Raw genomic sequence first — 25,342 nt, 5'->3', positions numbered from 1 at the left:
GCTGACCCTTCACCATCTTGACAACTGTGGTCCAGGGGTTCTCGGCCCTCCATGCCGTAGTACTCAGTGGGCTCCTGACACTGATGCAGGCCGGATGCCCTTGCCGACCCCACTGGGAAAGCACTGGGTTGTTGCTGTTGCTTAGCTTTGTTCTTGTGTTGCTGCCGATCAAACTCAGGCCTCATGCTTGTTAGACAGCACCCAGCACGGAGCTGCGGTTCCCAGCCCCAAACGCTGCTATGTTCTACACAAATAGAACTGCTCTCAAAGATGAGTGTCCTTCTGGCTCAGTGAGACAGTGACCATTTTCCTTTTTCTTTTCTTTATTTTTTGATTGATTTTGGTGAGCATGTTTTTCTTATGTAGACATTAATTTTAGGTTTTTTGTTTTTTTGGAGGGGTTGTTGTACTGATATTCCCACATTTATAGGGGAGCCTCGTTGTTTCTGTCTTATATGTGCACATTTGAAGAGGGAGGAAGGGAGGGCGGGAGGGAGGGAGGGAGAAGATGGAGTAGGACAAAGGGGTTCGAAGTTTGGAGGGACTTTCAATTTAAAAGATGGCCGTGTGTGTGTGTGTGTGTGTGTGTGTGTGTGTGTGTGTTCTAATTTTAAAAGGAACACAGCCCACTTAATTGTAAAACTTAGGGCTTGCACACACCCTTCTGCTTAATCCTTTCTGCTCCTAGTTCTAACATTTTGAGTTTTCTAGCTGGTGTCATTGTTACACTTGTACACCACCTCTGTGGACTGTGCCCACCCAAGGCTATGAATAAATTTTTATGTATGTATGTATTTATTTGTGTGTTTGTTTGTTTTTGAGACAGGGTTTCCAGGCTGGCCTTGATCTCAGAGATTGCCTGCCTTTGGGATTAAAGACATATGCCACCACACCTGGCCACATGAGTAAATTCTTAAAACCTTTATTTTTATAGTGTAGCTTATTTATTTATGCCTTGCTTTCTCCTTGGCTGTATGCATGTATTACTGTGCTAATTATTTTCACATAAAATGATAGTGAAGTTTTATTCCTTCTGAAGTGAGCAAGATTGTAGCCTTCTTAAAATTATAAGTCTGAATATGGTATGTCAGAATTTTGAAGTATTTTACGTATCAAATAAATACTTGTTTTTATTGTAAGGTAGTAATAAAACAAAGCAAAACATAGCATTTCAGAGTGATGTGGAATTTTGTTAGAAAAAGAGGATCGTAGAGAGCTGATTCTGAAGCTGATAGCAGACCTATAAATATCGTTATGAAAACAGAGTGGTGCATGAGGTCTGGGTGCTTGGAAACAGAGGGCAAAGGTTTCCCTTGAGCAACATGCCCTTCACTTCAGTGTTTACCCCACCACAGTGTCTACAGCGTGATGTCAGCTTCATCTCGGCCTGCTGGGAGGGTCTGTGTGGGTGCTGGCACCAAAAATGCCGCAAAGAATGTGAAAATCACGTGTAGTGACCATTCTGTTGCTGGCCAGTGCTCTGATAAATGCAGTTTCTCTTGATCTTCTAGCCCGTGAAACCATGTGCATGCACCTTGATCCCAGTGCTTGAGAGACAGAGGTGGGAGGATCTCTGAGTTAGAGGCCAGGCATTGCCAGTTCCAGGCCAGGTAGGGCTTCATAGTGAGACTCTGACCCAGTAAATAACCGACCAGTAAGACCGTGGTGGTGGCAGGGCCACTTCAGAGTAAGTTTCCCGTCGAGGTGCAACCAGACAGACAGAAATGCAGTGTGCGGTGGACACCACAGATCTTTGTTCAAAACTGCTGTGTTTGTTTTCTACAAAAGAATCAAACACTGTCAGTCCTCGTTTATAAAATGGAAAAGCTAACTCATTTTACTGAGTGGTTCTGGTGATTAAAAGTTACGGCTAATCGGGCTGTAGCTCAGTCAAGAGTGTTTGCCCTGGCACACACAGTGCTGGGTTTGAGCCCTAGGACCATGAAACAGAAACAAAATCCAAGGTTTGTGGATGATTTATGTACACAGTTGGGAGCTGCTACACCCACTCAATACGTAGTACCTCTTGGCATATTAATAAGTGTGTGTGTGTGTGTGTGTGTGTGTGTGTGTGTGTGTGTGTGTGTTGCAGTACAGCTGATTCACTGCAGATCAGAAGTGTTTGGAAAAGACACATTCCTACTGATGATGTGAGGACTTATTTTCTTATCATTTACCCCACAAAGAATGCAGGGTACCATCTAGTTACAGGGTACTTTTATTGGGTTAAATACTGTTAAGTAATCTTGAGGGACTTCAAAGTCCTCTGTGCACACACTGTGCAGTTTTATATAAGGAACCTGAATACCCAGGGGAGTCTGCACCCTCCTGGCCTCAGCAGCCTTCTGTAGTACCCTGTGTCCTTTACAGGGACCTGCAGCTCTGAAGGGTGGTGTGGATACCATCCTACCAGACTATGTTTTGCGGTCAGGGCAAAACAAGGCTTTGAACCCAAAGCCTTGCACATTGGGCAAACGCTTGCTCCCACCTCTCTGCTGGACTCTGAACAGCCTTGAATGGACGATCTCAATCCTCTCTTAGTAACTGGTAGAGACACAGGTGCCCGTGTACAGCTACCCCATGGCGGGTGATGAAGGGATCCAGTTCATTCAGCTCCGTGCTGCTTCTGACATTCTGTGATTGCTGAGTGGAGTTATCGTCCGAAGTAGAATTAATAACCCTGGCGTGCGTCACTCACAGTGTGCAGCGATCACATCATGGTCTTCTGCTCCTCCCCAGATAAGGCTGGAGTTGGCCCCTGACACCCAGGAGGATGATGACCGACGCTAGTGACATGCTGGCCGCGGCGCTGGAGCAGATGGACGGGATCATAGCAGGTAACGCCCGCGGTGCAGCCCGACCGGCGCTCAGCTCACCGTCCCCTGCGCCCTCTCTGCTCCTCCGACACCCCCCACCCTGCTTTTCCCCTTTGTCCTGCTTCTCCAACTCTGACGGTTAATTCTGACATTTTACAGCAAAATGTTAAAATCTCCCCTTCCACCCCCAGGCTTGTCTGAGCCCCAGGTTGTCAGATACGGGTGGCCCATGGACCACACTGCACGAGTGTGTTCTGTCCCGTCGGTTTGTGGCTGAGCTGTTCCTAGAAGGCAGCATTCAGGCCGCAGGTGACTTGGCTCCTCACTAAGACTCAAGTCCCTACCTCTGCCAACTAGATCTTCCCTGTGAAATGCCCAGCAAGCACATGAGGGTCACACCCAGCTGAGGGACAGACGGAAACATCAATCAAGTGCATTATCTTTCCGTTGGAATTGCCTCTGTTGGCCTTAGTTGTCCTGGCCGTTCTGTCCCTGGTCAGTGAGTTCAGTCTTTCCCTCTCCAGGTTTCACCTTTTCATTTCGTCTTGTCGAGAGGCCTTCCTGTCTTGCTGCTCATTTCTTGCTTTGACCTAATACCCTTCCTCCCATGTCGCTGAGATGGGGCACCCTGCTCTCGTCCCCCCATCTCTGAACCCCAGAATCTTCTCTCCAGACACAGATCTCAGCATAGCTTCCCTTACCTAGACCCTTCCGTCACTTTCCATGGTGGAAGCAGAGCGTGGGCCCTGACTGTTCACTAGCAGGGCGGCTGATGTGGAGACAAGCCCCTGTACTGTGCTGCGGTGGATGGTCACACAAGTCCTCACGTCACGTTACAGTAATGTGTCTCAAGAGAAGGCTTGTCTGTGCTGCAAGCCTGTGACAATAATGAGAGGGTGGCCTTGTTACCATCCAGTAGCCAGTCACAGTTATAGTTATGACAGGTGTATATACATATATGTGTGTATATACGTGTATGCGTACGTACGTGCATTGTATATCCTACTAGCCCCAGCTCTTTCCTTCTGACCGTCAGTTTCCCTGACTGTTTGGGCCCCGAGACCTGAGGTGGCTCTCTCAGAAGCTCTTTGTCCCGAGAGAGGTAGCATGCCTTCGCGTTGTACCTGCATGCCCTGGAGATGCAACCCCATTTTACCACCTCTGTTTAGAGAGCTCTACTCTTTCTGGGAATATCTTTTTCAAGGGGTCTTTGTAAGTGACCTCTGTAGAGGGATGAACTTGACAGTGAAGAGTTCAGTAACCAACTCTAACAAAGAGCCGGCTAACTGTAATCTAGAAAGAGTCTCTTGTCCTTGGTATGATGTGTGCTTTCAAACAGCTTTGCGTCCACAGAAGAGGTCAGGTTCGTTCTGTTATGATTTCAGAAAGCAAAGCTGGTCTGTTACCAGGCTAACCTCATACTCAAATACTGGAGAAGCAATACGTCCGGAATAGCATTTGGAGGCTGTACACGGTATACATTCTACTAGATTAGGGTGTAGCTTCCTAACCCTCAAAGGACTTCAGGACCAGTGTTAGAGTCGCTAAGAGCGAGGGCCAGCAAGATGACTCCGTAGGTGAGGGTTCCTGCCGCCAAGCCTGATGACCTGAGCGCATTCCCTGGGATACACATGGTGGGAAGAGAGAGCCAACTCTTCAGTTTGACCTTTGACCTCCATACATGCACAACCCTCAGTGGCATGTGTGCATATGCACGAGAAAACAACACACAAATGTAGTAACTGTTAATTAAAGTGAAAATAAGGACTGGAGAAATGGCGCAGTAATAAAGAGAACTTAGCGCTTTTGTACAAGATCTGGGTTACATTCCCAGCACCCACGTTGGTCAAATGGCAAATTCCTATAGCTCCAGTTCTCAAGGAATCAGGTGTACCCCTCCTGCCTCCACAGGCACCTCCATGCACGTGGCACTCATAAATTCACATTGGAAAATGTGTGGTCACATGCACACAGACAAATAAATAAACATCTATAAAACTTTTATAGAAAATAATAAAAAAAAGAAAAAGATTTTTCCAGAACCCATACCAAACTAAGTCAGATGTTTTTGTGGATAAGTAGGACCTGGGCTTTTTCCAGTTAGCAGCAATGATTCTCCAACTAAAGTAGGAGGCAGAGAAATGATTATATATGCTTAAGGTTTTTTTTCTTAACTACACACACACACACACATATATGTATACATATATATGTATGTGTATACATACATATATATATCATTTTGTTCTGTAGCAAGATACAGAAGAGTAGAAGGTTGTGATGGGAATAATATCAGGTGATCTTAATGCTTCTAAGTGCTGGAACAGAGCCCTGCATTCTTCAGGCTTGTGTGTGTGTGTGTTTGTGTGATATGCATGTTTGTGTGTCTGGGGGTGCTTGTGGAGGTCTGAAGTCTATAGACGGAAGTTTCTGTTCCACCCAATCCCTCAGCTGTTCAGTCCCAAAGAAACACACAGAGGCTTCTATTAATTGTAAACTGTTTGACCTCTTAGCTCAGGCTTATTATTAACTAGCTCTTACAACTTAAATCAACCCGTAATTCTTGTCTACGTTTAGCTGCATGGCTTGGAACCTTTTCTCAGTGAGGCATTCTCATCTTACTTTCTCTGCATCTGGCAGGTGACTGCATCTCTGCCTTCCTCTTCCTAGAATTCTCCTTGTCCAGTCATCCTGCCTATACTTCCTGCCTGGCTTTTGACCACTCATCGCTTTATTAAGCCAGTATGAGTGACGAATCTTTACAGGGTACAAGAGCATTCTCCCACAGCAGAAGTTGATGTGAGGTCTTCCTTGACTTTCCACCTGATTCTTTGCAGTAAAGGCTCTTGTGGAACCCAGAGCTCACCATATCTGGCTACTCTAGCTTGTCCCAGGAATCTTGTCTCTGCCTCCCAAGTACTGGAATTATAGACCACTGTGCTTTTTTTCCGAGACAGGGTCTTTCTGTGTAGTCTGGCTGACCTGGAACTCGTATGTAGACCAGGGTGGCTTCTTAATCACAGAGCTCTGTCTGCCTCTGCTTCCCTAGAACTGGGATTAAAGGTGCGCACCACCACATGTGGCTCAGAACAGTGATTTTTAACTAATGTTAACTAGAAGTTTGATGCTAGGGCTATAAACAGAATGACTGAGGAGATGCTTATACACAAACGCTCACATACACGGAGCTACATGCAGTTCATTGAGCATTACCACTTACGCACATACTCAATTTCAGGGAATTTGAAGACTTCGTGTCTCAAATTCATGCTCTGGGAGTCATGAGTCCACCTGAACCGGTCGTGCACCTCGTTCTTACCTCCTCCTGAGCCTGTGTTCCTTCTTCTTCTGTCCCCGCAGCTGGCTTTCTTCTTAGGCATCACACCATTCATATTTACTGTCAATGACATTTTTAAAATTTTTTCAACTATGTAATATTTGGAGAGATTTACACGATTGAATGATTTTGTCCTTTCCCAGTTCTTTGTGACCATTGCTGGTGACTTGATTGGTTTATCTTTCTCGGTGTCATATTTTACCTAACATAAATCCAATTGCTCTTTCTGGTTTTTCCAAAACCAGGTTCCAAAGCCTTGGAATATTCCAATGGGATTTTTGATTGCCAGTCTCCCACCTCTCCGTTCATGGGCAGCTTGCGAGCCTTACACCTCGTGGAAGACCTGCGTGGATTGTTGGAGATGATGGAAACGGACGAGAAGGAAGGGCTGAGATGCCAGATCCCAGACTCAACGGCAGAGACGCTGGTTGAGTGGCTTCAGAGTCAGATGGTAGGCTTCTGCACGCTCTGTCCCTCAGCTGCCAGTCTTCTGTTGTGGATTGCAAACCCGAGATGTGGGCTAGCAGATCAAACAAGAGAAAACAAAGCAAAATAATAATAAACCTTGCAAGGCAGAATGTAAGACCAAGTGCCTCTTATCTCTAAAGATAGCTTACAAATTTCCCCTATTTCATTTTATGGGTATGAATATTTTGCTGTATATATGTCTGTGTACTAAGTACATGCAGTTGCCTGTAAGCCCAGAAAAAGGTATCAGATTTTGTGTGTGTGTGTGTGTGTGTGTGTGTGTGTGTGTGTCTTACAACAGATAGTTGTGAGTCACCTTGTGGGTGCTGAAAATCGAACCATCTTCTGAGAACACAGGTCATGTAACTCTTAACCTCCCCATCTCTCCAGCCCCTAAAGATGGGTTTTGGAAAGACACTGTATTGTATGGGTGCCAACAGTTGCCCAAGTCCACGTCTGAAGGTGGACTGGCTTTTAGGCTATTCAGATGACCTGGTAATGCCTTAAAGCTAATGTTTCTCTGAGGAAAAGAACCTTGCAGGAGCAGGTGCTCTCTCAGTAACAGTAAGGTGGGGCCACCTGTGAAGAGCTCAGTGGCTATTCCAAACAGGAAGTACGGTTAGTGAACTCTTCAGAAAGAAGTAGTTTGTAGCTATATTTGAGGAAAAGTGCCATCTAGTGGGTCGTGACCATATGTCACCTCCGCTTCTGTTGACTCTAACACTGACTTGGAATGGTAGTCCTATGTGAAAGGTGAGTTCTCTTTCTAGACACCGTGGTAAATATCACGTCTGGTACATGCTGAGCACAGGAAATCTAAAGAACAACACAAAGACAGATGCCCATGAGAAGATAAGGAGGGTGACATGATGGTTAAGTTGCGTGCACACGCTTGTGACGTTGTTGCATTGTTACGTGCACAAGCATGTGACTTGGTTGCATTGTTACGTGCACACGCTTGTGACTTGGTTGCATTGTTATGTGCACATGCTTGTGACTTGGTCGCATTGTTACGTGCACACGCTTGTGACTTGGTTGCATTGTTATATGCACATGCTTGTGACTTGGTTGCATTGTTATGTGCACAAGCATGTGACTTGGTCACATTTTCATATGGACTAATGAAGACTGCATGTAAAGACTAAGGTCTGTTTGGCAAACTGGAGGACAGAGCTGCCAGGTCTGAGAGTCTGAATGCACCTATTGCTGAAACGTTGCACAGATTCTGGGGCCCTAGCCAGTCCAGACCTGAGCCTGGTAGTCTTGGTTCCGCCCAGTGTGTACCAGTGAAACCATCTTTCAGGAGGAGAGGATCTGAGATGGTTCACTTTTAGAAACAGATGCGCCCTGCATGGGACTTGACACTTGCCCTGGGAGAGACCGCGCAGGGATGAGTTCAGGTTTGCTGCTTTCTTTGGGAGTCGCCTCGTGCCCTGAAACTCTCTGCTCCCTGACTCACTGCTCAGTCCATTCCTACTTCCTGTGTCTTTACATTCAGCACACAGTGAGAAAGGAATTTATCACTGGCACAGGATTTTCTCCTCACTCACACCTGGAGGCCATCAGTGGCAGCCATGGCTAAGAAGACTTGTGGATAATTGACTTGTGCTCAAAGCACTTCTCTTCACACATGCCTGTTGGTTTGTTGAGTGTTCCTGAGATCTGAGGAGGGAGAGAGGTTGGTCCTCAATGGTATTGTTAAGACCTGCAGGCAGTCTTAACAATACTCTGCCTGGGGTGCAGTGGAGGTGCCCCTCCCGCCTCTGCTCTGCATTGGCCACCCTGGGGTGCAGTGGAGGTGCCCCTCCCACCTCCGCTCTGCACTGGCCACCCTGGGGTGCCATGAAGGTGCCCCTCCCGCCTCTGCTCTGCACTGGCCACCCCGTCTTGAAGAGTCTGCTGACATGGTTAATGTGATCGTGGGCAGTGCTCTTGGGGTTTCCCAGAAGCCCAGGACAGTTGCTTTAATGTTAGCTGGGGTGTCTCAGTGTGCTGCTGTGTAACTCATGTAACTAAGATCACTTACAGGACACAGGCTTAAGATGGGCCTTGTTTGCCAAGGTCTGAGAACACCCCAGGCCCACATGAAAAGAGGGGCCTTGCAGAGAGCAGCCGAGCAGCCCTGCGGGAGGCTGGCCGCTGGAATCCTGCGACTCTGAGACCAGTCAGCAAGGCTAGCCCGCCGGTCCAGAGAGTGCACATCTCACAGATGAAGTCTCAGTTGTACACATTTGCATTTTACCCTTTAAAAAATGTGACTTGGGATTGCTATTTTTATTTTTGAAATGTAGAAATAAGATAGGTCTATATGATGATTGCTTAACGTTTCAGAAGCTGGCCAGTAATGCCTCATTCCTATGTTCTACCTCACAGGTTAGAATCCTTGATTTGCAGACATTAAATTAGTATTTCACTTATTTCCTTGAAAACGGAATTTTTGTAACTTCTACTGACTGTGAGATTGCCTCAGTCGAAACAGCAAAAACATGAGACCCTCTCTCCCACCAGTCCACCACTGTATCTGCTGTTCCGCGCCGGGTCCTGATCCTCAGATGCTTGGGTTAGGAAAAGCATTGTGAGAATATTCCAGGGCAAGTTAGACCTAAGGTAAAGAGAAACGATGTGCTTGGCTCAGATACATGCTTCTATTTGCTGCCTTAAATCTAGGGCTTGGCTGGTCAGGGGTGGCGTACACCTTTGACTGCAGCACTAGGGAGCCAAAGGCAGGCGGGTCTCTGAGTTTGAGGCCAGCCGGCTGGTCTACAGATCAAGTCCCAGGACAGCCAGGGCTGTGCAGAGAGACCATGTCTTGAGAATAAAAATCTAGGGCTCGATAGACACACAATCCTCCATTAGTAATGGTTGTGTAGCACACTGTAACGTTTCATGTTATAATGGGATTCTATTCTGCCACAGTAACTGAGCAAGTTTCTTATTGGATAGATTCCCCCACCCCACCCCAGCTACAGGAGACTGAGTGCTGGATCATACACGTCTTTATTCTTGAGGAGCATAGAGTTAGAGAAACACTGTCAAGACAGGTCCGTGCTCACATTCTGTGTCCCTTCAGTGTGCTGAGCTATTGGCACACGTTTTCTGTCATCCGGCTCCCTTTGTGTGCTTGAGCCTGGGTGTCCTAGGCAGGCCTCAAGTTCTCATTCCCCATCCTGAGAGCTGACTTGACAGGCAGGTATCCAGCTACCAATTATGTGAAATAATTAGGGAGGCTTCAGCAATTAGTAAAGGAGTAACCTGGATCCTTTGGGAAAGCAAAGGTGCTCCAGACCTGGCAGAGTGATAATTACAAGTGCAGATGCCCACCGCACTAATGAGAAGATTAGCGTCTCTTAGAGGACGTGGACTCCCAAGCTGGTCACTGCTGGGCGTGAAGAAGACAGTAATTGCTTAATTGGCGTCATTAACAAGTGACTGTAAAGTGTCATGGGAACCTTTGCAGACTCAGAAGCTTCTGGTCTCCACCAGAACTGAACGGCAAGGATGATCAGTAATGGTTCCTTGTGGTGGGGCCAGGTCCTCTCCTTCTGTGGAAAGGCAGCCTATGGGATTCTCAGTCTATGAGAATTGCTGCTGCTTCCCAGGCTCAGGGAGGAGTGCCCCGCCCGTGTTAGCTCAGGCCCCTCACGGTTCCCTTTACCCACGCGTGGAGACACATCTTAAGACACCCATCTAGGAGTTAAACACTCCTTAGTTTTCAGGTTCACCCATCGCTGCCCTCCTCCCATAGGTAGCAACTTCCTTTACTTGTTACTGGGCCCATTTCTCCTTTGCAGTTGGGGATTTGCCAGGATTCTGTGTGTCTCAGATACCTCTCTTGCTGTAACAGACTACTTCACAGTAACAACTTAAAGATGGAGGGTTTATTTTAGCTCGGGATTTACGTAGGGATCCAGTGCACTGGTGTGAAACCCGTGGCAATGGGAGTGTGAGGCTGCCGGTCACATGGTCGGCAGCTAGGAAGCAGAGGACTCCAGGCCCTCCTCCAGGGTCCCACTTCTTCCAGTGAGGTTCCAAGCCTAAAAAATTCCACAGCCTTCTGGATAGCACCACCAGCTGGGAGCCTGGAGGTGGGGACACTTGAAACTGACGCTGTGGCACTGTGTTCTTCAGCCCCGTGACACTGACTTCTGGATAGCACCACCAGCTGGGAGCCTGGAGGTGGGGACGCTTGAAACTGACGCCGTGGCATTGTGTTCTTCAGCCCCGGGACACTGACTTTTCTCTCAAGGGTGGTTTTATTTAGTTACAGAATCACCGTTTTAGCTGTTTGAAGTGTACAGTGCAGAAAGGCTAAGCATGTCCACACTGGCGCAGACTGCATCCTTCCTCGACCTGAACAGGTCTTTCCACCTTGAAATCTCCACGTCTGTGCTGTTAGATGCCGTCCCATGCACTCTTTTGTCTTTCTGTGTCTGAGGGTTTAACCGTTCTAGACACCCACTAATAAAGAGTGAAAAGGGAAGAGTGAATCCCAGCTAAACTATGTATATATGTACACCCCCATTTTAATATGTTGACATACACCCTGACTTCTGAAATACTCAATGGAGAAGTCATGAAATTATAAGCGTCAGACTGTCTTCCTGTTGGACTCTCAGTGCTGGACCAAGTGCACTGTGACAGGGAGGTGGGGGCTTCTTCAGGGTCCACACTCTGTTCCTCCCACACCCACTTCTTCATACCTTGTCCTTTGCCATCTTTACCTCCTCCCTCCTCCTCCCCTACCTCCTCCCCCTCTTCCTCCTCCTCCCCTCCTCATCCTCTTCTTCTCCTCCTCCTCCCTCCCTCCCTCCCTCCCTCCCTTTCTCTCTCTCCCTTCTTCCCTCCCCCCTCTTTCCCTTCTTCTCCCCTCCCTCCCTCCCTCCCTCCCTCCCTCCCTCCCTCCCTCCCTCCCTCCTTCCCTTCCTTCTTCTCAATGAGAGAAAACATTGACTTGGTTTGGAAGGTTTGGGATGGAAGAAGGAACAGACAGGGTGAGTTAGGCCTGAATAAGTTGAAAATGAAAGCTCTATGCTCTCTCGATCCACGAGTACTGTATTTTGTTTACTGTTGGAATGTTATTGACGCAATGGAATCCTGGTTAGTTCTGTAAAGTATTTGTCATTTTCTGGATTCTTCAGCTTAAAATGTCAAATACGAGGACAGAATATAACTTAAACCAAAAACCACAGGCAGCCGTCCGCCCGGCAGGACACCCTGAGCCCCTTCCCGTCTTATAAATGCACCGCACGCTCTGTTGTTTGTGGAGCAGCTCTCATTACAGTTAGTTATCCAGTGCCCGCTGCACTCGGCGCTGCTTGGGGCGTGGGGAGCACAGTGGAGACCAATTTCCCTGATTCCTGGTGCTGACATCCCTTTGAGAAGACTGGAAACTCGTGCATAAGCATGGTCAGTGGGTAGGAACTAAGAACGTGGTGGGTGTGGGGACATACCCCAGCAGGGAGAAAAGACGAGGTGGCAAAAGCGTCGCTCAGAACACAGCTTCTGGATGAGCCCCAGAATATGAAGGGACTAAGACAGTTGGTGGCCAGAGAAAGAGTTTTCCAGCTGGTGTGAGCAGCCGGCACATTCCTAACCGTCAGGCTTGGTGGTCAGTGACTCCACCCCTGGCTGTTTCCCAGAGAGCCATGCTCTAACTTGTAACCTAAATTTAGGCATCTCCATTATCACTACTGCGTTTATCATTGTGCAGAAAACATTCTGTGTGTCTGTAAAAACCAGAGTATGGGTGTGCACACGGTTGCTTGTGTGTATGTATGGAGGCCTGAGTTTGATATTCAGTATCTGTTTTGATCACTTTCTGCCTGCTACATTGAGTCAGGGTCTCCCACTTGAACCCAGTCTTACCAGCCAACTTGCCCTGGGGATCCTCTGTCTCACAGCCTACCTTCCAGCCCTGGAATGACTGGCATGCTGCTGTGCTCACCCAGCTTTTGTAGAGGTGCTGGGGGATCTGACTGCCGGCCTCGTGCTTGTGTGGCTGCCACTGTACCTGCTGAGCCATCAGCAATTTTGTTTGTATTTCTGGCGATGGAATCCAGAGCCATGTACACTTGGCACGTTCTCTATCTCTAAGCTGCGCCCTCATTCTTCAGAAACACTTTAATCGATTAGATTAAGCACACGTTAAAGAAAGTGTTCTGGGCACAAGTCAGTTATTGACGGGTCCTCTCTAGCCATGGCTGCCACTGGTGGCCTTTGAGTGTGAGTGAGGAGAAAATCCTTTGTCAGTAATAAATTCCTTCCTCGGTGTGTGCTGAACGGAAAGACACAGGAAGTAGGAATGGACTGAGCAGTGAGTTTCAGAGCACTAAGGTACCCCCCGCCCCCAGCACACCTGGACCCTTAAGTCTCTGAGGAAGACACCCCTAGAACAAATGTCAAGTCTCACAAACAGACACCATCTGTTTCACAGGCAGAGCACCTCCGATTGCTGGAGTTGTCCTAACCGCACCACTACTGAAAGATGAGTCATACTGTCTGCACTCAAAAATCCAAATACCCTGCAAGGCTCAGGGGGCATTTTGGAAGAGGGCGGAACAAAAAGTAAGAGCCGGAGAAGGGTGGAGTGGTGTAGAGTGTGTCTTCAGGGCCGGCGTGGCCATGGCACTCTTGAACTCAGCAGCTGTGATTGCTGCACAAGATTGGGCATGTCAGCACGCCCTCGTGCAGAGGGGAGGGGTGCCTCTTCCAGAGGAGCTGCGGCAGTTAGCGGTTGCTGGGGGAGGGAGAGCCGTTTTCTTCAGTGTGTAGCCTCTGGTGAGCTGCCCGTGTTCCTGTAAGAAACTAGTTAGACTCATTAAAAAGACAGAAGAATAAATGAAGGTAAAACTGGGGGTACCTGAGCAGAAGGAGCTCAGTGAGTGGAGACAGGGTGAATACTCCCCAATGTAAATATAAAGGTAAATATGCTCGAAGGATGTCACATGTACACACACACACACACAAACATGCACACACATACAGAGCCAATTATTATGTGTAATTAGTATATGCTAATAAAGTACTTAAAAAAACCAATGTAAATTGGCTGGTGACAATGAGCATTGGCTCAGAACCGGACTGGCTGGGCTCCAGAATTGTGATGACAGGTGTGTGCCACCGGTCTTAGCTGGTCTGGGATTTAATAAAGAGAACAGAGCAAGACAGAGGGGAAACACAGCCACAAAGCAGGCAAAGGCTCCCCTTCCAGTGAGCTGAGAACTGTGGAGACCAAATGGCATACAGAGGTAGCTATTCCCTCTAACTCTTACGTGTGTCTGAAATGACCTGTAACCAAGGACATGGCAAAGTGGTCATGTGACAGGAGCCAGCAGCTCCCACATGTTAGGCTTGCTGTGCCAGTAACACAATGAAATTACTGGCACAGAAATGAAGGGGGGCATGCCCTCATCTTGTGTGTATCTGCATTGCGCACAGAGAAGTCACATTCCCAGATCAGACGATTGGTTAGCTCCAGGAGTCTCTAACTCTGTGAAAGAGACATTACTTGTTAGGTGCCAGGAAGACCTGACTAAGTTCCATGAGTGAATCTGTGTGACAGTGGAGGATACTGTCCATCCTGTTGTTGACTCATGCAGCGGGATTGAAGTTGTCAGTGAGACTTGTCCCACACTGAAGTATAAAGGGCTATCTCAAATGCGTTTCAGAAGACTTAAATATCGTGACTTGGGGTGGACTTTGATGCTTTGGACGCAGGAATCTGTAAGGAACTTGCAGTGGGTACAGTTTTTAATGATGCACATCGTATTTTAGAAACCTTCTGGAAGGATGAAAAGAAATACAGGAGGATTTTGCACTAAAAGATTATTAGGAAGAATAAATGTTTGTTCTAGTTTGCTTTCTGATGCTAATATAAACAGCATCTTTGGAAGGAAAGAGTTTATTTGGTTTGTACTTTCAAATCCCAATCCACCAAGGAAGTCAGGTCAGGAAGCCTAGAGGGCCGTTGCTTAGTAGCTTACTCTCTGGTTGATACTCAGCTCCCTTTTTTTATGCTGCCAGCCATTCCCTGCCTAGGGTTGGTAACACCCACAGTGGACCGGGCCCTTTTACACCAAAGAGCGAAAAGGAAAATGCCCCACAGGCCAGTCTTATGTAGGCAGTTCATTGATTAAGGTACTGTCTTCCTAAATGTGTGAAGTTGACACAGAACTTAGCAACAGCGATCAGTTCACATAAATTTGGTGATTGGTCATCAGTGGCAGAATGTGATTAAAAAGCTGATGTATGAGGTTGGGGACAGGACGTGAAAGGGGGGAGCATTAGATGAGGAGAAGAGATTGACAGGGTACCAGGGGGATCATTAGATGAGGAGAAGAGATTGACAGGGTATCAGGAAGAAGTAGAGCCGGTCCTGAAAGATGGGTTGACACAGGCAAGGGGATCGGGAGGCGAGCAGGAGTGGGCACAGAACCCACAGTTGCAGGGCTAAGGGAAGCAGGAGACCAAGGTTCCAGGGAGGATGTAGGGGAGTGAGCTTTGCCAGGGAAAGCTCAGCTCTGGCCGGGAGGAAAGCAGGAAAGACGGATGTTGGGGGATTTTCTGAAGGAGGAGGTGAACTCATGCAGCATAGCCCCTGAAGTAAGAAGTGCTGAACGGGAAAGAAGTGTAACTAGAGTGAGTCCAGGTACTCACCTTGTGCTCTCCCCACGGGTACTGGGCCCTTCTTGCTCACTGTTCCATCATTCACCCGTCGTTTAGCTAAGCGCTCCCGTGAGACACAGAGAATCGCTCGCAGTGTGGCATCTCTGTGTGTGGTGGGGTTGTCCCCTGAGCAGGGTGCATCTGCAGCAGAGTTTATGAATGAACCGTTCATTCTAGGAAACCTTTACAGACCAGACCCAAATGCAGGTAGGTAGGGAAGACTGAAGAAAAGAATAAGAGAGGGAAAGAGAGATACCCGGGTAAAAGGGATGCATGTGTGAGCGCAGGGCGTGCCACTTGGAGGAAGGTGGACCATTGTTGAAGGAAGGACAGAGGTGACAGGTACCTCGTGGGCTCAGCTCCAGTATTCTTAAACAGAAGTAGCAGGAAGGAAGAGGGCATGTCCTCAGAGCAGCTCCTTATCTACTTAAATACATTACCACTCTATGTAGCAATTCCTGAGACTTTCTACTTCTGGCTCCTGTGAGGACTATTAATGTCTCAGAAATACCAGCTGATTTTGAGTATTATAAGCACTTATCCATATCAGGACATTTCTGATTCATTTGCTCATTTTGAGTCAGTTCCGGCATTTCACTTTGGAGAACTGGTTTTGAAATACTTCATTTCTATATAATATTTGACCATTTGACCTGAAAGAATGCTGCCAATCTGGCTAGAGTTTCTTGCTCGCAGAATAAAGGAACAGGATGGAGTTCAGCCGTGGAGCATGTGAGTGCCTCTCTCTGATGAGCGTTCATGTGAGACCCTGGGTTCAAACACCAGCCAAAACCCCAGGAGGAAAAATGAATGGGTGCATTTTGTTTTGACTCGGTGGCACGTGACTATTGTCAGAGCTACTCAGGGTGCCAAGGCAGGAGATTTGCCTGAGCTCAGATGTCTGAGGCCAGCCTGGCCAACATAAGGAGCCGTACCCTGTCTGTTAAAAAGAGACAAAACTAGAAAATTCTACCTCCTACCTCATCGTACATAAAGCATTTTTTAATCTAATGAAACGTGATTATAGACGTTACTTGCATAGGATTTTAAAAACAGATGCTTCCTAATGTGCATAATCAAAACGAGGACTTGACCTCTGCACCTTCGTAGATTAAGATCATACGTCATGTTTCTGGCTGCTTTCCAGAAGACTGTCCTCAAGGACTTAGGAACATTTCATTTTCATGGTCCCCAGGGGCTGTTAGTCGTTCTGACTACTCCATCAGACTCTTGTAAGTTAATTCTGGGCACTTGAGTTAGCAGTGTGAGCAGGGTTGTGCGGTGGTAGTGTGCAGGTGTGTGGTGGACAGCTGGTGTTAACATTACACCCACATTCTGGGCACTTGAGTTAGCAGTGTGAACAGGGTTGTGCGGCAGTAGTGTGCAGGTGTGTGGTAGACAGCTGGTTTTAGCATTATACCCACTCTAAATGTGCATTGCACACTTGATAAATTAGCTTTTAAATTTTTTGTGGCATCTTGGGAAACATAATCCAGCATGTCTACATCTTCAAAAAGAATGCCCCAGATTTAATCTTTTCGTCTTTCTTTCCCCTTCCTCTCCCCTTTTCCCTTTCTCTTCCTCCCCTTCTTCCTCTCTTTCTTCCTCTTCCTTTTTCCATTTTGGCTTACTTTCAATACATGACGTCTGTCAGTCCCAGAACTGAAATAGGAAACTGGAGAGGTAGAATAGATGCAGGTTAATTCTGGAGAAAGAATGGATGTCACATCGGATGTGCCTGGGGAAGAAGGGAGCACAGTTGGTGTTTTTTCCGATTCTAACTCTGAAGGGGTCGCCTTTTCAGTTGGATTCTGGGTGCCCCACCTGTCTATATTGGACTCCATTTGGCTTTTATCTCTGTTGTATTTATAGGAACATTCAGGGAATCCTCTGGATAAAATATATAACATGACTATAAACCATTTAAATAAAATTATAAGGAACACATGCCGAGCTGGGCATAGAGTCTCATGTCTGTGATCCCAGGAGGCTAAAGCAGGAGGGTATTTCTGGACAACAGAGTGACATCCTAGAGAAGGGAGGACAGAGAAGGAGGGAGAGTGAAAGGGGTGTCTCATACTCTGTCTTAGGGTTCTGTTGCTCTGGAGAGACACCATGGGGGACCTAGCGGTTTCAGAGGTTTAGCCTCTTGTCATAGCGGGAGGTGTGTAGGCAGGCGTGGTGCTGGAGGAGGAGCTGAGAGTGGAAAAGGAGCAACTTCTTGATCCCATAGGCAACAGGAAGTGGTCTGAGACACTGGATGGACTTGAGCACACAGGCAACAGGAAGTGGTCTGAGACACTGGATGGGCTTGATCACACAGGCAACAGGAAGTGGTCTGAGACACTGGATGGACTTGAGCACACAGGCAACAGGAAGTGGTCTGAGACACTGGATGGACTTGAGCACATATGAGACTTCAAAGCCACCCTCACAGTGACACGCTTCCTCCAACAAGGCCACATCTCCTGATAGTGCCACTCCCTGTGAGCACGGAGGCCAATTACATTCAAACTCCCACACCACTACTGTGTTTCAGAGTGACAGCTTTATGTGTCTTGCTCTTTCATGACTTGGTATGAAAAAAATGGAAGAAAATGCCAGGCACAGTGACACACACTTTTCATCCCAGCTCTCGAGATGCACAGGCAGGTGAATCTCCACAAGTTCAAGGCCAGCCTGATCTATATGATGAGTTCCAGGACAGTCAGGGCTTCATAGGAAGGCTGTGTCTCAAAAAATAAAAACGGTGGGAAAAATGTCTGTATTTCCTTGGAAACTTGTGCTATGTGTTACAATACCAAATAGGATTTAAAAAAAAAAAAAGCAGGCAGGAAGGAGAAGCGTGAGGAAGTGAGCAGGGAGGAACATTGAGCCCAGTGCCAGCACAGTACAAGCTGATGCCCAGGTTTGCCTAGTAGCTTGTCATAATGTTTGTTGTGTAAGCATAAGTTGTTAGTTTAACCAAGATAGAAAATGGTTATAAAGCTGGGAGCCTAGCTCGTCAGTGCCATCAGGGAAAATGATTTTGGACAGAGTGTTTAAGCTGGGCAGGGTAGGGGTGCTTCTGAAGGCTTCCTAGGTGGGAGCCTCCATCTGGTGAGTGGAGAGCTGAGTGGGCAGGAGAATCCTGGCAGACATCACCCCTGCCCACTGCTCCATCGGCAGGCATTGACAGTCCTGTGTGGAACCCGGGGATGGAGTGGAGGAATGGGAGGACATCACAGGTCATAGTCACTGTTTTACACCCAGAATTTGTGACTGGAGTCCTTTGGGGACAGACGGAGGAGTCTTGTCTTCTGCAGGCCGCTCAGAATTTTGCATGCCCTAGGGCTGTGCCTGTGGCCCCTGACTCATTCCTGACAGTCACTTTTAGAGTGTGCGCTAGCTAGCTTTTTGTGAGCTTGGCACAATCTAAAGACATTTGGAAGAGGAACTTCAACTGAGAAAAGGTCCCCGTTATCATATCAGCTTGTAGACAGGCCCGTGGGCCGTATTCCTAATTAATGACTGATGTGGAAGGTTCATCCCACTGTGGGTGAGGGCATTCCTGGGCAGTTGGTCTTGTGTCGTATAAGAAAGCAGGCTCAGTGGGCCATGAGGAGCAAACCAGTAGGCAACATTCCTCTAACGTTCCGTTCTTGTCCTGACTTCCATTATGGCGTACTATAAGGTAAGAGAAGTACTTTCCTCCCCAGGTCGTCTGTGGTCAGCGTTTTATCATAGCGGTGCACTTAGAACTGAGACAGGGTACTTGTTTTCTGTTTGCTCAGAATTGGTGTATGATGTGGGATGTCCTTCTGTATCTGTGTTGCTTTTATTGGATGATGAATAAAACCGTTTTGGCCAATGGCTTAGCAGAGTAAAGCCAGGCAGGAAATCTGAACAGAGATATGGAGAGAGAGTAGGCGGAGTCAAAGAGTTGCCACGTAGCTGCCAAAGGAGTAAGATGCCAGAACCCCTACTGCGGTGATACATAGATTAATAGAAATGGGTTAATTTAAGATGTAAGAGCTAGCTAGAATATCCTTGAATCATTGGCCAAACAGTGTTGGAATTAATATAGTTTCTGTGTGGTTATTCGGGTCTGGGTGACTGGTAAGCAGATGAGCAGTCTCTGGTTACAGGCGTAGGTCAGGCAGTTGTGACTAGATGCTTCCCTGTTTGTACGTGCTCACTTTCCCTCTCATACTTATCTGGATTATTAATCCTCGCATCTTCCATTCATGGAAGTGACAGCTGTGCTGGTTTATTTCAGGCCCTTTCAATTTAAAATATATCAGTCTTGTGATTCGTAATGTGTCAATTCTAAAAAAGAGTCGACCTTCGACCTTATCTATGTTATTTTCTCACTCAGACAAACGGACATCTGCCTGGGAATGGAGACGTCTATCAAGAAAGGCTGGCACGTCTAGAAAATGACAAGGAATCCCTCGTTCTTCAGGCAAGTGCTCCTTAAGGCCTTTCCCTTCTCAGGACATGTAGTGTCCTTGCAACTTAGAATCACATATGTGTTGAATGCATTGCACCTGTAGTAAACGTGCCATCGGATCTGACTTTACATACATTTGAACTAGAAACTCAGATCTATGAATACCTGTAGAGTAAAAATCTCAGCGCGAATATATATTAACCTTCCAGCTTTGAAAATGATACATGAACCAAACAGAGCAGCCCGGGTGGAGCCTGCTGTGGGGAACTGCTGTGGGCTGTTTGTTTGCTTGCTCGTGGTGTTTCTCAGCACAGAGCAAATGCCTTCATTTCTATGCTTTGAACTAACCAGATCAAAGTGTGTTTACTCAGCTGGTCATTCCTGAGGAGAGCCCTGCAGCTCTGCATGGGACCCTGAGGACGGAAGATAAACCCCACTGTTGCTGGGACATTTGAGTGTGTAGTGTGCACTCCGGCTTCTTATTTTTCCTTTGTGGTTCTGGGAGCTGAACTCAGGATCCTATGCACTGACAACAGTACCGCTCTTCACCCCGCCCTGGCTCTGAGCAAATCTGGGACCACGTTGATGTTGAAAGAGCTTATAGAATCTGAGTTCCTTACTCGTTTTTGCTCCCTTTATTATTGAAGCGTGAGATCTGCATGGTCCTTAATGTCTATTTCAAATGTGGTTTTCATTCCTTCTGTTGCCCTCTAACCTTAGTTCTTTACCATCACCTCAGAATCAACAATTTTTTATAGACTCTTATAACTGAAATGATTTTAATATGTAAAATATTGCATATTTCTGATCCATACGAAGTTTCTTCTAAATTGAATAGGAATCTTTTAAGTCGCGAGGCAACATTGGGCTGCAGACATCACTTAGTGGTGCAGTTCCTCCCTAGCGTGCACAAGGCCCTGGGTTTGATCCACACAAAACAAAATATAAATATAGAAAGTGAAAGACCACTGTCATCTTGTTAAATCTGGAATGTCTTAAACCACCATGTTGTAAGCAGAGAATGCACGTTCGTTTCCCGGCTGCCCAGATCCAAATTATCACACAGAAACTATAATTAGAACATTTGGTCCATGGTTCAGGCATATTTCTAGCAAGCTCTTACATCTTAAATTAACCCACTTCTATTAATCTGTGTATCACCACAAGGCTGTGGCCTACTGGTAGGGTTCCAGCATTTTTCTCCTTCAGCAGCTTCATGGTGTCTGCAACCAATAAAAGCAGCACATTTCCCAAAGGACGCCTCACATCAGTGAGTGGTGGGTCTTACTGTTCCAGTTAGGGAATGAAGCATGCTTTGGGACCCAGAGTCTTTCAAACTCATTGCCGCCCTTTGTTTTAAATTAACAGGTGAGTGTGTTGACCGACCAAGTGGAGGCTCAGGGAGAGAAGATTCGAGATTTGGAGTTTTGTCTTGAAGAGCACAGAGAGAAGCTGAATGCCACTGAGGAGATGCTGCAGCAGGTATGGGCTGGAGCTGGTGGGGGAGGGGCCTGCCGAACTGTTTTATCAGAGGTGTGACATTCCTGTCTGGTTTCTACAGCAGTAAATTCCAGAATCCCACGAACTGGTATATTTAGAGTCTAGGAGGAGCAGAGTCTAAAAGCACATATTTATGAAGTTAGACAATTAGAACAGATACAGTGTTACAGTCTAAAAACAGAGACATACAAAGTTAGACATCTAGAATAGAATACAATGTTACAGGAATTGTAAATTGATCTTTTGTGTTCATATTATTTCCAACTCCCAACCATGAGATGATAAAAACCACATGCGACTTGGTTTTTCACACATGCGTGCGTTCATGTGCACACACAGGGCTTTTAGACTGAGAAGCGTGGTGATGCAGTGGACGAAGTACACATGGAACACATGGGAACAAAACCGCTTCTGTTGCATGTCTGCTGCTGTTGCCTGCCTGCCTGACTCCACAGGCTCGCGACCTCTCAGTCCCTCCATTTCCAGGTCCCTAGAAACCCTGATCAATGAGGCTGATAAGCTTTTCTACCTCCTGAGATTGTTGCAGGGATTGTCTCCTAGTCCTGGCACATAGCAAGCACCGTGTGCAGCAGTGTTGGCTTCAGGCTTATCAATGTAAGGAAAAGCTACATCTGCTCGACAGCCTGATGCTGCGTTTAGAAGGTCCTTAGAAGAAGGTCACCAGAGTCCGTGGTCCTCAGCAGTGTGGCACACGGCCATTATTCTTCACCCACAGACCACACCTAATCATTGCTGCTTTGCAGTCATGACAGAAATTTATAATAAAATGACTTGTGACTATTGTTCTGAAATTCTAACAGGAACTCCTGAGTCGGACCTCGTTAGAAACACAGAAGCTGGAGCTCATGGCCGAGGTCTCTAACTTGAAGTTAAAGCTGACAGCTGTGGAGAAGGACAGACTGGATTATGAAGACAGGTTCAGAGACACGGAGGTGAGTGGTGTGCTGGTTCCCCCTCCCCCCAGCCCGCACGCACACATTCCCAAGACAGTTTGAAGTTCCCAGAGGTGTGAGGGACGGTGCTAATCACAGTATGCTCTCATCCTGTTTCCTTGTAAGACGTTTTCAGTTTTGGGGTGTAACTCAGTGATAGATCTCATGATCACGGCTCACTAAACCCTGGGTTTTATCCTCAGCACCACTCCAAAGACAGAATAAGCCAGACGTGGTGGCATGTGCCTGTGATCCCCACACTTGAGAGATGGAGGGTGAGAATCGGGGGTTCAGAGCCAGCCTCCATAACAGAGAGTATGAGGGTAGACTAGGCACCCTGAAACCCTTGACTCAAAAAAATAATAAATAAAAAGAACTAGAATAAACCTTAATCACGTCATAATTTCTTCAGGAATTGCTAGTTCCAGTGTTTGTTTGTTTTTTTTTAAGAGATTTTGTTTGTTTGAAATACTCTGTAGAACTAGTTTTTACTTTAAAATATTTGTGGCGCCTGGCTGACAAATTCTACATTTGAAATAATGTAGTTAGGTACATGTTTTACCTGTTGTCCTTAGTTGGGCCCACTGGTCATTTACTGTGTCTTAAGGGGATTTGTTCATGTATAGAAACCTCATGTTAAACATTCACAGAATCCCAGCATTCGCAGGCCATTTTATTTGGCTCTTAACTTTTAGTACGTTCCACATGTAAGTCATCCAGTTAACTAAACTTCTCTGTATTTTATGAAATTTAGGGGGAATTCTGCAATGAGAAGTACCTGTGGGGGACCGGCACAGCAGCCTAGCAGTTAGCTTGCTGCTCGTGCAGAGGGCTGGGATTTGGTTCTCAGCACCCAAAACGGGGGGCTCAAAATCACTCTCTCTGTAGACGGACACACACACACAGAGGATGTCTTTGGACGGGGGACACGGGGACACACACACACGGATACACAGACACACACGAAGAAAGTCTTTAAAGTACTTGTATCCAAAGAAACTTCACTGTTTCTTCTCTCATCGTATTGTTAGTCTGTGCGTTGGGGAGAGACGGAGGACATCTGTTCGTTTCAAGTCTTGGTTTAGGATGAAGCCTAGGGCTGAGGGTGCAGCTAAGCAGCAGGACCCTTTTCCATCACATGCAAGGCACTGAGCTCAGTCCCAGGCACCACAGTGGGAAGGGAAGGGGAGGGGGGAGTGACTGAAGGAGCTGCAGAAATCCCTTCTCGGGGGCACCACCTCTGCCTTTCTGTTTTCTTTCTTGGTTAAGGGTATAGGACAGTGTCCTCGGTCAGGAAGGAGAGGGAGAAGGGTTGTTTCCTTTTCTCTCCCTTCATGTCAAATGTTTGCATATTGACTGTGTTATCAATACCATGTGACGTCAAGCTTGAGATGTTACAACTTATCCCACTGTAATTTCCAAAGTCAAATTTCCCATCCAGGATTGATTACAGTGGAAAGCCTTGGTTGTTTACGTCCTTTGTGGCAAAAGGAAATAAACCGTCTTGATTCACATTCTAACCTTGACATTCCTTGTCAGTCCCTTTTAAGAGCTCACCCCACACTCATCAAGATGCATGACCCAGTCTCTTGGAAGTCTTATTTTAATCCTTTTTGTTGTTGTCTTTTTCAAGACAAGGCTTCTCTGTGTAGCCCTGCCTGTCTTGGAACTCGCTCTGTCGACCAGGCTGGACTCGACTTCGGATGTCCATCTGCCTCTGCCTCCTGAGTGCTGGGATTAAAGGTGTGCACCGGAGCCTGCCTTCATTTCAATACTTGCTACAGGAATCTGCTAAGATGTTTTCCTTTCCCTCACCCTGTCATCTCTGACTGCACACTTAAGCACCGACTGGGGCTACGAAGGACTCTGCCATGGGTGGAGCTGGGAGGAGGCTGCCCACACCACGTAGGCAAAGTTTAGTGAAGTCTTCCCCTGTACGCTGCTTAGTTTAGTCTGGGTGTGAGGTCAGGGGAGCTAACTGCAGCCGGTGTTTTTGGCCTTTTTGGTAGGATCCCAGGGCTGCACCTACATCGCTTGAGTCTGCCCGCGTTTTGTGCCGTGCCTTGTTTCTCCCGTTTCCGTTCTCCTCACGTGTGTGTTCTCATTCAGATGCCAAGACACACTGTGAGCACACTTCCGGGAAACACAATCCCTGGTCATTTCCTATGAATCCATGCTACTGATAAAATGGAGTGCACATATTCACAGGGCAGATTACAGAATATTTTATAATTGTGATTTTATATTAAAATAATCAAAATAACCTTCAAATGTTGAAATAGAAGGAAATATGTAAATGGTCTGGCTCAGTATTTCCTTAAAAATAAAACATTTACCTAGATATTTCTGTAATCCCAAATCTCGTAACAGTATTTGAGAATTTTAGAGAGTTTGGATATTAGTTTCTAAGAAAATGTTGAAATAAGGAACACTTATAGGCATTTCCAAAAGAATAATGCATTAAAATCTTTAAGCCTTGAAGATTTAGGACTTGCCTGTCCTGGAACTTGGTACTGGGAATTGGTTGGCTCATTCAACAGCGCCCCCTTCTGGTATGAGCATAGATGACTGAAATGCAGAGCTCTGAAAGAAGTCTGAACTGAAGCTAATTGAGGTAGTTTATATCACATTTAATAGATGTTATATAGTGCCATGTTTTCAGTCAGACTTGTTATGGGCATATCTGACTTCTTCCATTTTGGAACTTTAGAGTCATATTTAATGCATCACTACTAAAAACAACTGGATAACCTTATCTTCCTCTTCCCTCCACCCTCCCTCTCTCCTGCCTGTCTGCCTTCTTCCCTCCCTCCTTCCCTCTTTCTTGCATGCCTCCCTCCCTCCCTCCCTCCCTCCCTCCCTCCCTCCCTCCCTCCCTCCCTCCCTTCCTCCCTCCCCATCTTCCTTCCTCCCTCCCTCCCCGTCCTTCCTTTGAGGTTTTTTGTTTGTTTGTTTGGTTGGTTTTTTTTTTTTGAGACAGGGTTCCTCTTTGTAGCTCTATCTGTCCTAGAATCCTGGACCTCACTCTGTAGACCAGGCTGGCCTCTGGCTCCCTAGTGTGGTAGAATTAAAGGCATGCACCACCATTGCCTGGTTTAGTTAGTTTATTTATGTTGGGGGGAAAATGACCCCCATGTATAGTTCAGTTTCTGTAGTTGTTGCTTCGTCTTTG

At 46.8% G+C, this 25,342-nt stretch overlaps 1 protein-coding gene across 24 annotated transcripts in view; it reads left to right on the top strand.

The window, feature by feature from the left end:
* Window positions 1–25,342, top strand: part of Ppfibp1 (PPFIB scaffold protein 1) — a 142,898-nt gene that overhangs the window by 82,794 nt on the left and 34,762 nt on the right. For all 24 annotated transcript variants that reach the window (XM_085687375.2, XM_085687380.2, XM_085687388.2 and 21 more), the window contains 5 exons: window positions 2,740–2,837; window positions 6,399–6,604; window positions 19,643–19,729; window positions 21,086–21,199; window positions 22,039–22,170. In XM_085687375.2, coding sequence (XP_085543501.1) covers window positions 2,774–2,837; window positions 6,399–6,604; window positions 19,643–19,729; window positions 21,086–21,199; window positions 22,039–22,170 — 603 coding nt within the window. In that variant the 5' untranslated portion in view covers window positions 2,740–2,773. The remainder of the gene's footprint in view (window positions 1–2,739; window positions 2,838–6,398; window positions 6,605–19,642; window positions 19,730–21,085; window positions 21,200–22,038; window positions 22,171–25,342) is intronic.

This window comes from Myodes glareolus, chromosome 3 (genome assembly GCF_982192425.1).
Source record: "Myodes glareolus chromosome 3, mMyoGla1.1, whole genome shotgun sequence".
NCBI classification, from domain to species: domain Eukaryota; kingdom Metazoa; phylum Chordata; class Mammalia; order Rodentia; family Cricetidae; genus Myodes; species Myodes glareolus.
Note: the sequence above shows the minus strand (reverse complement) of the source record. Positions and strands in the feature narration are given on the sequence as shown.